Source organism: Eublepharis macularius, chromosome 12 (assembly GCF_028583425.1).
Source record: "Eublepharis macularius isolate TG4126 chromosome 12, MPM_Emac_v1.0, whole genome shotgun sequence".
Taxonomy (NCBI): Eukaryota; Metazoa; Chordata; class Lepidosauria; order Squamata; family Eublepharidae; genus Eublepharis; species Eublepharis macularius.
In genome coordinates this window covers 57,239,565-57,251,468 of record NC_072801.1, presented here as the reverse complement: position 1 = coordinate 57,251,468, position 11,904 = coordinate 57,239,565, and the positions used below count along the sequence as shown (strand labels likewise).

At 44.7% G+C, this 11,904-nt stretch overlaps 1 protein-coding gene across 2 annotated transcripts; it reads left to right on the top strand.

Annotated features, from left to right (window-relative positions):
- The first annotated feature begins 87 nt into the window (after nt 1–87).
- MFAP4 (microfibril associated protein 4) lies at nt 88–11,832 on the top strand. Of its 2 annotated transcripts, XM_054992408.1 has the most exons (6): nt 88–241; nt 4,632–4,716; nt 6,454–6,617; nt 8,619–8,715; nt 9,132–9,314; nt 10,971–11,832. In XM_054992408.1, the coding sequence occupies exons 1-6, from the start codon at nt 236–238 to the stop codon at nt 11,216–11,218; spliced, it is 783 nt and encodes a 260-aa protein (XP_054848383.1). In that variant the 5' UTR covers nt 88–235; the 3' UTR covers nt 11,219–11,832. The 2 variants fall into 2 exon arrangements, with proteins under 2 accessions (XP_054848383.1, XP_054848384.1); XM_054992409.1 differs by lacking the exons at nt 88–241; nt 4,632–4,716 and adding an exon at nt 5,608–5,679 and having other exon boundaries at nt 6,459–6,617.
- The last annotated feature ends 72 nt before the right edge of the window (nt 11,833–11,904 follow it).

Sequence of the window (11,904 nt, the reverse complement as noted above, 5' to 3'; positions counted from 1 at the left end):
CCCCCTCCTTTCTGGGCTATAAATCCAGGATTTACAAATTGTTTGCTGATCCTTAGTCTGGGGTGGGTGGGGGTACGGGTGGGCAGGCGGTGGGGTGGGAGTGGTACACAGACAACCTGCATGCCAGACAGAGCAAGGCAGGAGGGTGGGTGGGAGAAAGAACTAGAGGGAACTCTGTATCAGTCTTATAAATAGGGGACCGACATTTGCCACTAAGAAGGACCCCTAAGACAACATGAAGGTAACGTAGGGGTCTGAAGGGAGGGGGGATGGTGCTGTGATGATGGGGGGGGGGAGCTAAGCCTGATTCTCTCTGTCTCTGTCTCTGTCTCTGTCTCTGTCTCTGTCTCTGTCTCTGTCTCTGTCTCTCTCTCTCTCTCTCTCTCTCTCTCTCTCTCTCGCATTTCCCTCCTGCTGTGATGTAAATTGCTTTTAATGAGGAGCCTTTTAAATCCAGACACTTATTTTATTTACTGCTCAGCTGACTCACAGCCACAGGCCGTCTGTGCGTGTCTACTGTTCTGTCTAGTGCTCAATTTTTAAATGGAGACTTGCTCATTGACCTGATCTGGAACATGGTGCCAGATGGGTTTGGATGTTTTTGTTTATTATTAAAATTGCCATTATTGTACATAGCAGTATACACAAGCTGTTTGTAACCGAAGACAAGGTAGGCAAAAAAAGGATGCTCGCTCCAAGGAATTTTCAATCTAAGGGGGAAGAATGAAAAGAGAGAATGAAAAGAGAGGGAAAGAATCAGGGGTTACAGGAGCCAGAAGATGAATGCGAGAGCAGGAACTGCAATGCCTGAATGTGTGCAAACGGAATGATGTGCGTATTTCAATGCATTCCAGACTGGGAATGCATTGGTGGCTAAACTTTGGCGAGCCCTGCTGCGACTGGAGCTGGTTTGCTTTGCTTTCCATTAACTAAGATCTGAAGGAATCACCCATTCAAATTTTGTCTCTGTCACAAACTTACAAGGTACCCTTAGGCAAGTCATTCCGCTTCTGCCCCCACGACAATATGGAGATAATAATATTGGTCTGCCTTACAGAGATGTTGTAAGGATTACAAGAAGATAAAGTGTGGCTTAATAGCTGGCTTGTTTTTATAGTCTTGTTTTTTAATGGCCCATTTTATTTAGTGATAAATCCCTCCAGCTGGTCCACACACACATTTTCTAAATAATAATAATAATAATAATAATAATAAACTTCATTTATACCCCCATCTTTCTCTCCAATGAAGACCCAAAGGGGCTTTTCTTGTTTTCTTCCCCTCCATTTTATCCTCACAACAACCCTGTGAGGTAGGTTAGGCTTAGCGTATGTAATTGGCCCAAGGTCACCCAGCAAGCTTCTGTGGCAGAGTGGGGATTTGAACCTGGTTCTCCCAGACCTTAGTCCAACAGTCTAATCACTATGCCACTCTTGCACAGATATAGAATATGAAGCTGAATATGCCATATAGATGCTAAGTATTTAAACCAAATCTTTCTTTCACTCTGGTTCAAAATCTGTTTCTTTCTTTCCTTCTGACTGTACTAGAGCAGAGTGATGGTAACTGGGTTCTTTCCACCAAAACACAGGCATAGGATTAATATTTCCTTGACTTCTCAGTTGTTTAAAAACACTGCACGCAAACAAGTTGTAGAGTTTACTCTACAACTTCATCGGGCAACCTAAAACAGTAGAGCAGAAAGGCTCTCACTTGTCCATTTTAGGCTTCGGTCTGAGCAGCTGAACCTTTCCAGGGCATGAAGTTAAATAACATCACTTGATGACTGCCTGCAGCTCAAACTGATATTAAAGGGAAAGCTAGAAAGACCAGTTTAAAAGCTCGTAGCTTTACTGGGAGAGGTGGGTGGCTCTTGCTATTGATCAGGCTGCAAACCAAATGGATGGGAAGGCCTAGTGAAACAATGATTGATTTTTGGCCCATACTAGTGGGGTTAGGGTTGCAAACTCTGGATTGGGAAATTCCTAAAGATTTGGGGGTGGAGACTTGGGACCTCAGTGGAAGTATAACACCATATAGCCAACCTCCAAAAGTAGCCATTTCCTTCAGAAGAACTGATCTTCTGGCCTTGCTAGGAGATTAGAAACCCTGTCAGAGGTGCCTGAGAAATCCCCTTCAGGCAGTGGTTTTGTTTTGGGATTCCTCAGAAACTTCTCAAGGCTTCCTCAGTGTGAAAACCCAGAAATGGCAGATAATTTTCCTTGTAATACAGATTGTCCCTCCTTTAATGTGGACAGCTCATTGTACTCTTGGGCTTCTGCTCAGATCACAAAGGGGGATGATGACCCAGCCTATTAGTAGCCAGGGCCCTGAATACATCCCAGAATCCTCTACAACATTTTGGGTTCCCATGACAGACATAGGATTTCTCAGCAGACTCCATCTTGGTGGACTTCCTATTCAAGTCAAGGCAATGTTGAAGGTGTCTAATTGTAAGAGCTGGAACAGCAGCTTTCAAAGGCACGTCAGAAGAAGAGACAGGGCAACCAAGAGGTTGTTTTGGGTGACAGCTGGGTGATATGCATGGTAAACCGAAGATGATTGAGTATCAGGGAACTTAAAGGTTTGCTTACTGCTTTACACTCTTGCCCAAGAGCATAAGTCATCTCTCCAAGTCCTCTCTTTGTGCGCTCATGGTCAGAAATGAGGTGACGGGGACATCTTTGTAGTGACTTCTTGCTTCTGGAATCAGTTTGCTGCCTGATGCTCCATATTCTTAGTTTCAGGTATCTGATTCAGTAAGTTCTTCAGGTATTGTGTGGATCTCCCCCTCCTTTCTCCCCAAACTCTGGCTTAATAACATCTTTTATTCTCTTTTACTGGTCTGTTGTTCATAGATTTTCAACACACTGTTTTCAATTATTACATTGTTCCAAGGTTTTAATATTTCTCGTATGCAGCCACAGCAATTTATGGCTGAAGGGTGGCATGCATATTTTCTAAAACAAATTAAACACTAGAGAGTTAATTCAAAGTTAATTGTCTTATTACTTAGTGAGTGAGAGGTGTCAGAGAGTCTTACACTAATAGGGTTGCCAATCAACAAGGAAAAAGCAACCTGACTTGCTCCTGTCTCTTTAACATTCTACTCAACCTGCACAAATCAGCAAGGAAGCGTTTACTACTGCAGATTGCATTGCTGTTAAGGACAAAGGAATAGAGACTAATAAAAGTTAACACCTCCACATATTAAGGTGTGGCTTTTTTGCTGCTCTTTGCTATCCATATAGAAATGAAGATTCCAGTTCTTCAAATCCGCACAGCCTAATGTGCATGCAATGCAAATAGATTGTTAGATATGCAAATCAAGTGCATTCATTTATTGATGCATTGTCTACTCTTTAAATCTACTTTTGGCACCTGCCACCAAATGAGGAAACCGCATGCTTCTGTGTAGATTTCCTGATGTTTTCTTTTCAGATAACAGCAAAGCTTATCCCAGAGAGGAGTAACCAGCTTGTCAATCACAGCTGTAATTTCCGACATTGTTGAGAACAATGGAAGGCGAGAGCTGTCTTGTTTCTCATTAAACAACTGGGCAGGATGCAATTAACCTCTTTTCCCTGGATCAATAAGGGCTAGAAACTATGAATCTGTCCAGCTAGTGGTCCAAGCTAGGGTTGCCAGCCTCCAGGTGGTGGTTGAAGGCCTCCCAGAATTAAAACTGTTCTCCAGATCATAGAGATCAGTTCCCCAAGAGAAAATGGCTACTTTGGAGGGTGCAATCTCTGGCATTATACCCTGCTTAGGTCACTCTCCTCCACCTACCGTGGCCTCTCCAGGCTCCACCTCAAAATCTCCAGAAATTTCCCAATGTGGAGCTGGCAACCCTAGTCCAAGCAGGTGCCAAGCAGTATGCTCAGAGCCTAGACACCTGGCTCATATGGTGACCGTATATCCAAGGATCAATATTTCCCCCCTGGGTTGATTTTGGATGTTGTGAAGGGTGGCAGAGTCGAAAACGTCCGGTGCATATGGCATAATCTACTAGGAAGCTGCCTTACGTGAGCCCCATCGAAATGGATTTACGCTATTTTATATTTTATTTATACCCTACTTATCTCCTCAAGCATTTTACACCCTTATTCTCCACTCCTCTGATTCAGCTTAATAACAACACCCTATGAGGTAAGTTAGGCCAAGTGTGTGTGACTCAGCAAGTTTCTGTGGCAGAATGGGCATTTGAATGTGGTTCTCTCATATCCTAATCTGGCATTCGAACCACTACGCTATAGTTCTTTTCTCTTGCACAGTTCCCATTCATTTCAGTGGGGCTGATGCGGGAAAAAATCCTGGTGGATCATACCCTATGTTAGCTTGGGGGATAGTGCCATTTGGAGTTTCCGCCTCAGGCAACCAAAATTCTTGGGCCAGCCCTGCATGGGGTGGACTGAAATAACTGACCATGAGCTCATGACAAAGATGACCACTGAGGGAAACAAGATTCAGACAGTTGGACTGGGCCCTTCTGTGAGTCCTTGATGGAGAATTCCATATGTTGCAAGTTGCCCCTAACCTCAGCCTGTCTCTAGGCGGGAGCAATGCCCTCAGTTTTTTCCACTTGTGTGTTGATGTTTGCCACATTCCACAAGTTGTGTTCTTTCCTTCAGGCCTCTCTGATTCTTCCAGGATTGCTGTTCCTTCTCCTCCTTGTCCATTTGCCCATTGCACAAGGACAGGCTATCAACGCCCAAGGTAAGCACCTTTGAATATGGAGTCTGCTAGATCTCACTTGGTCAGATCCATGTGAGGAACATCCGTTGCAGTTATTTACACTTAACAATACAAGCAACAGAAGAGTGGGAAAGTGAATTCACCCTGCATGCATCTGATAAAATGAACTGATGACTCACAGAACTTATAATGGAATAAAATTGGACAGTCCTTAAGGTCCCACTGAACCTCTGTTTAATTTTGCTGTGACAGATTAATACGGCTTCTCCTCTGGATTTAAAAAAGTTTTTGCATGTTGCTAAGGTCTGATGGATAGCTAGCTGCCCTCACCACTTGGAGGAAGGACTTCTTTTTTATCCTTATAGCTTTTGGAGGGCAATCTTTTTTGAGAAATCTACACTGCTATGGTTGAAAATGAACAGCACAGGCAACAGTTTCTCCCCAGTATCTTCTAGTATGTGGAATGCTGACTTCATGGGTTTTGGCCAAGGTAAAAGTGACGAATGACACTTGAATGGCAAGTGAACAGGCTCACTTGTATTCCTCCCTGTTCATTTGTGCTCCACTTGATCACTACGTGTCAAGTGTCGTTCATCACTTGTAGCTTGGCCCATTGTTATGGATGTGCCAAATAAAGGGATGTACATTCCTCTAACAAAGCTTTTGAGAGTCAAAGCTCCCTCTGTCAGTATCTTGCTCTTCTACTGCAGACCAACATGGCTACCCACCTGAAGCTATCTTTGGGTCCAAATGCCTGAAACCTTGCAGTCTGCTGGGAAACAAATGGGGGAGGAATGAGGGTTGGGCTTGGCCTGATGTGCTGGGCACAAGTCACAGTGGCACTGCCAACATCGCTGAGCCTTGCCTTGCTCCCTTAAACAGAGAACTGGCTCTGTGAGCTGAATAAAATGATCTGCACTGCGGCTTAGCATGCTGGAGGTAGCCCATCCTTGGTTTATATTACACCAGCTGCATTGGTTACCAGTTGAGTATCAGGTTTGGTTCAAGGTTTTGGTGTTGTTGACCTATAAAGCCCTATGTGGACTGGGCCCAGCATATCTGTGGGACTGCCTCTCCCTATACGTACCCCAGAGGACGCGTCATTCTACAAATAAACAACTTTTGGTGGTCCCTGGCCCAAGGGAGGCTCACCTGGCCTCGACCAGAGCCAGGGCCTTTTCGGTCCTGGCACCAGCCTGGTAGAACTCTGTCTGATGAAACCAGGACCCAGCGGGATTTATTATCTTTCCACCAGGCCTGTAAGACAGAGATGATCTGCCAGGCATATGGCGGAGGCTAGGCTGGGCCCCTGCCGGCCATACTGAAAAATCTGTCCACCACCCTGTATATATATGGGCCATGCCTGCAATGCAGTATTTTACCGTCACCATCTCGAGGAGACGTTTTATTGTATATAGTTGTTTTAATTTTACTCTAATGTTTTATCTGTCTTAAAGTGTATTTATGTAAACTGGAATGTTGTACTCCACCCTGAGCCTGCCTGCGGGGAGAGCGGACTAAAAATCTAATCAAATAACAAACAAACAAACAAATTTAAAGGCATCTAACTCTATATTGGGTGGTGGCCCATAAGACTTGAATGTGCTCTTCTTGCACAGCTGACCCTGTTGAAAGCTGCCCCTGAAACATTGCAGGGCTTGGGAAAGTGGGGTGTGACAAGCAATACAATTCAGCTAGCTGGGATCTGAAGTTCATTTTACATTTTTTTAAAAAATAATCCTTTCTCCATTGGGGCAGCCCAGCAGCAACAACATTGCGGAGAAGACAGCTTCCCACTAGATTGCGATGACATTTATGAACAAGGCTCAGTGGCGGATGGCGTGTATCTCATTTACCCCTCGGGACCCAATATCCCTGTGCCTGTGTACTGCGACATGACCACTGACGATGGAAAATGGACGGTAATTTGTAGAGCGGTGTGTGTGTGTGCATGTGTGTGGCTGTGTCTCAACATGGCAGTCCATTTTAGCACTTGCCCTGTTGAAGCTCATATTCTGAAAATCTTGTTGGTTTTAAAGGTACAAATCCTATGGTCCCACTGTGGCTCTTGAAAACACCACAATGGTTCCCACTCCACAACGTTTGGACTGGAATTAGAAAGTTCAAATCCCCACTCAGTCATTAGATTCATAAAGCAACATTGAGCTTGGTTACCATAGCCCCATTCACACATTGCAATGAACTTGCGTACATCCTGTTTGTTAGAAAGAACCAGCACATGTTCACTGTACAAATAAAACTAGGGACTAGGTAAATGCAAGGTTTAAATCATGTTCAGATGTACATGTGTTGAATGTAAAAGAAGAATTACCTAACGTGTGTACAAAAAAAAATCAAATGTACACTGTATACGGATTGTACATGTTAACAAGGTTCATTTCTTAGCCTTATTGTCCTCACAGGGTTTCTACAAGAATAAAACAAAGGTAAGGAGAGCCAGGTACTATCTAGTACATTTTTATCCCACTCATCTTCCAAAGAACTCAGGGCACAACAACCCTGTGAGGTAGGCAATTCTGAGAAAGGGAATGGCCAAACTCACCCAGAAACCTTCATGGCAGGGTGACCCATCTAAACCTTGCCCCCTGAGCTCCTTGTCTGGCCTCCTAACCCCTGCTACATCCCATTGGGCTCTCTAAAATAATATTTTAGTCTGATTAAAGCAGACACAGGCCTGATCTGGGTAATAGAACCATGAAGTAGTGATAATTTACTGTACTACAAAGGGGTGCAGGTAGGTAATGCATGTTTTGAACATTTCCTTACAGAAATAATTCCCTGCAGGATTTTTGTTAAAAGTAGCACACGGGAAGATGTTAGGGGTGGGGGTGGAGATGGGGGAGAATGCACCCAAACAGAAATATCTGCAGAAAGATAATTGGGCCTAAAAAGCGAGATGCATACAGGGTGGGTGTCAGAACAGTCACCCACTGAGACCTACAGCCTGCCTCTTCACTGAAGCTGCTGGCTTTATAGAATTACCTGAGGTCAATGAAGAGAGCAGAGCTCAAGAAAACCATGCCCTCTGCTGCCTTCTCCAGACAACTATACTATTGGGGGTTACTCTTCCCGTTACTTCTTTTAGGAGTTCTCAGTGGAGCCAACCCATGCTCCGTGGAGTCACACTTCTGCTCTGGGGAATGGCTCCTATAAAAAAAGGGCGAGTACAAATGGGCTTGGAAAGCTGCCTTTCTTCCAGGCTTTTCTTCCCATGAAAAAAACAACATGGAGGAGAGACATTTCCCCATTTCTGCTGCTCCACATGGAGGTATTGTGTGCATGTGCAGCAGCAGAAACAGGGAAACTTTCCCCCACACAAAGAAGTTTTGCAGAGGGGAAAAAAGCTCTCCCTCCTCTGGGGGAAGCTTTTGGAGCCCATTTGTGCTCTCCTTTTTTTATAGAAGCCATTCCCTGGAACTGCTGTGTGATTGCACAGAGCAGGGGTTGGCTCCATGGAGAAATCCTAAAAGAAGTGATGTGTAGAGTGACCCTAAGTCACGCACTATTTTATGGGGCTTTGGGAAAATCTCCCATTGGACAAAACAGAACCCCACCTCTTTCATACCTTTTTTAGATGACCTGATGGGCTCAAAAGAGCAACAGGGTCATGCTCTGTGCCCTCTAGCATAGTCACAGTTGTGGAAAGGAGAAAAGAGAGCCACAGTGAAGGGGAGGAGTAACCACGATTTTGGAGAAAAGACTGTGATGGCAGGATCCCCACGCACAGTGTGCTCAAGGGCCTGTAAAAACTGCAGCTAGCCCTGCCATCATGCATCTGTAAGGTCATTTGGGGATTCTTAATGCCTGTGTTGAAGGCTGAAACACAGCTTGGGGTATCCACACGTGAAACATTAATGCCCCCTCTGCCCCGTCTTTCCCCTTCTTTCCATTGTGTTCTACAGATTTTCCAGAAACGCTTCAATGGTACGGTCAGTTTCTTTCGGGGCTGGAATGACTATAGGTTTGGCTTTGGCAAGGCTGATGGCGAATACTGGCTAGGTAAATATAAAGGGGGTACAACCCTCCCCTCTCTTCTCTTGAGTAAGCCAAGAATTCTGTGCTAAAGGGCCTTGTCTTTTCCCATACATTCTCTGGCCTGCCTCCTCCTCTCATTCCTCCAGTTTTTGACTCAGATGTCTTCCTTTGCCAGAATCTGTTGGAACGCCATCTGTTTGGGTTTCTTCGTCAAACAGCTAAAACACATTCCCTGGCCCAGACAATTCCAGCACTAAGTGCGATTATGTTTACAGTGGTTATGAGCCAGGCGACTCGGCCAATGTCTCCCATGTTTGTCCTCCTCTGTTCCATCAGCAGACAGTAGGTCAGGCAGTCCACTGCTCCCAAAGTGAAGGACAAATGAGGTGTTTGAGGGACCTGTACGCATAACATGTTATTCTATCTATCCCTTGATCCAGGACTGCAAAATATCCACCTCCTGACCCTTAAGCATAAGTATGAGCTACGTGTAGAGCTGGAAGACTTTGAGAACAACACAGCCTTTGCCAAATACGCCGACTTCTCACTCTCACCCCATGCCATCAGTGCAGAAGAGGATGGCTATACACTCCACGTATCTGGTTTCACTGATGGAGGAGCAGGTGAGAGTGCCCCAAATTCTTAGTTCTTGGTTCTCACTAGCTGCAACACTTTACTTCATTCTCCTCCCATGAATGAGAGGATAGCAGGCTTCTAATTAAAGGAAATCTTTGGGTGTTCAAGCTATGTGTTTGGAGAGAGTCCAGAAGTGACATCTAACCCCAGTACCCAAAGAGAACTTTAGCGTAAGATCCAACCAGCTTTTCTACTGACAAAAAAGGAGGGGTCCCTGTAACTTCCTCAAAAAGGAATCCACCTGAAGAAAAGCCATGTGAGGCAGAGGATGTAGTTAGGATGAGAAGTGAGTGAATCCCCCAAGGCCCAGGTTGTCACTCCCACATGTACAACTACCAGCTTGTATGTCATCCAAGGTTTGGTTTTACTTACTGGCCACTTCTTAGATCACCATCTTCCAACAGGGCAGTTAGGGTGATTATGGTGCCTGCCATTGTATTTCATGGTGCCCACTCGCTTCTTGAATCTGGGAGATAAAATTCATAGTGGACACAGGACAGAAACACTTGGTATCGACTCCCTACCAGCTGACTGACAAGCACTGAGCTATCCTGGGAATCTGTATTACAGCCAGGGCTTTTTTTCAGCAGGAACACAGTGGAACAGAGTTCCGGAACCTCTTGAAAATGGTCACGTGGCTGGTGGCCCCGCCCCCTGATCTCCAGACAGAGGGGAGTTTAGAGGGCAATCTCAACTCCCATCTGGAGATCTGGGGGCAGGGCCACCAGCCATGTGACCATTTTCTCCAAGGGCAACCCACTGAGTTCCACCACCTCTTTTCCCAGAAAAAAAGCCCTGATTACAGCTGTGCGTTTTTTGACTTGGATAGAGACTTCCTTATGTCTGTCTCCAAAGCAGCAAGCCAATGCTACTTCTCTTTCCTTCTTTGATTCAGAAGGTGCTTCAGAAAAGCCCAAGAGCTTGCTTTTTTTACCTGCAGGCATGCCCTTTCAGAACCAGATACGTCCACTGCATGGCAATGTTTGTCTTGGAACCTCAAAACATTTTGTGATTTGACCCGCTCCCATGGCAGTCTTTCTCTGGTGGTACCCATGACTCTGTCTCAAAACGCCAAAAGTGCCTGAGGGCTTGATAGGGTTGGAGAATCTTGTTCTAGGTGTTCCACCCAAGAAACAGCTGCTTAACAGGCTGGCGTTTATATACTTTTTGCTGCTTTATCTGAACGTCTCATGCAACGGAACAAAGCACATGCATATAAAGATCCTCACACATAGATTAGTAGAGAGACATCCAGGCCAGAATCCTCCTTGCCGACATTTTTTTATATAAAATATCATTCCATCATGTTAGTCCCTACCTCCATTTTGAAGTGGTACATCCTAAGCATGGCTTACCACCTCAATGGGAGAACTAGGTCTTAAGAACCTAAACTTTCTTGTGGGGGACTCTTACGTTATTGAAGAGAAATCCCTTCTGCATCATTCAAGTTGAAGTAGCATATCGGGGTTCCTAATAACAGGTAACCTTCATTCACGGGAAAGCTAGGGCAAAATGGAACACCTAGCGGCCACTGAATCTAATCTTGAGTAAAAAACTTAAGTTGGGATGGGCTCATTATTCTAACTGTGCTCAAAAGCTTTTATGAAGTCCTTATTTCTGTGATTTTTCTGCTTTCGCTCTAGGTGACTCACTGTCCTACCATCAAGGCCAGAAGTTCTCCACTTTTGACCGCGACCAAGACCTTTATGTGCAGAACTGTGCTGCCCTCTCCTCGGGTGCTTGGTGGTTTAAGAGCTGCCATTTGTCCAATCTCAATGGCTTCTACCTTGGTGGGGTCCATCTCTCCTATGCCAATGGCATTAACTGGGCTGCTTGGAAGGGCTTCTACTACTCTCTCAAGAAAAGTGAGATGAAAATACGCCGTGTCTGAGGCCCAAGATGACCAGTGGTTTGTTACCATCATGGCACTTGGCCCCTGGAAAGATGATGTAGGCTGGTTGTCCAATTAATTTTTTTTGAAAAATTAATTATATTGTAGAGAAAGATGGGAATCTGGTATGGATTCAGTGGGAGACTGGGGCTACAAAGGGATAATGTCTACACCAACAAATTTAAACTAATTTTATACTTGTTTGTCTGTCATGGCTACAAAAATCTCTTAAAGACTTGTTAGCATTCTCACAAAAATGCAATTCTTAAGAGTTCTTTGGAAAAACTGAAGACCACTTTGAGACTTAAGTGTGTAATGAAGATGGGTTCAACTGTGCCTTGGGTCACAATTGTCTTCGTTCTGTTTGAAGGTCGAGGGCCTCTAGTAGAGTTGGCTGGACTTGCAAGATAGTTAATGTTCCTGGCTGAGAATTAATGACAAAAGGAGTGTAAAGGGAAGGAGACATCAACCAAAACTTTTTACCAGAAGAGTCATCATTGCTTGGTACCCCTTGGTTTTTATGTTTAAATAACGCCCCATTCTCTGAAACTGCAAAAGTTGAGATCAGTGCAGTTGTAAATGGAGAAGATAATTATAGGCCATACACAACTCAATTCCTAGCCTCTTCCTCTGTTGATCCTACCCAGTTATTCAATCTTTCATCTTTGGACATGCGTTTTGACATC

What these genes read in the sequence shown, in the direction of transcription:
- MFAP4 (XM_054992408.1), top strand. An exon ending in TGATGGCGAATACTGGCTAG is followed by an intron (nt 8,716 to 9,131) that starts GTAAATATAAAG and finishes CCCTTGATCCAG; the next exon opens with GACTGCAAAATATCCACCTC. An exon ending in TTTCACTGATGGAGGAGCAG is followed by an intron (nt 9,315 to 10,970) that starts GTGAGAGTGCCC and finishes CTTTCGCTCTAG; the next exon opens with GTGACTCACTGTCCTACCAT.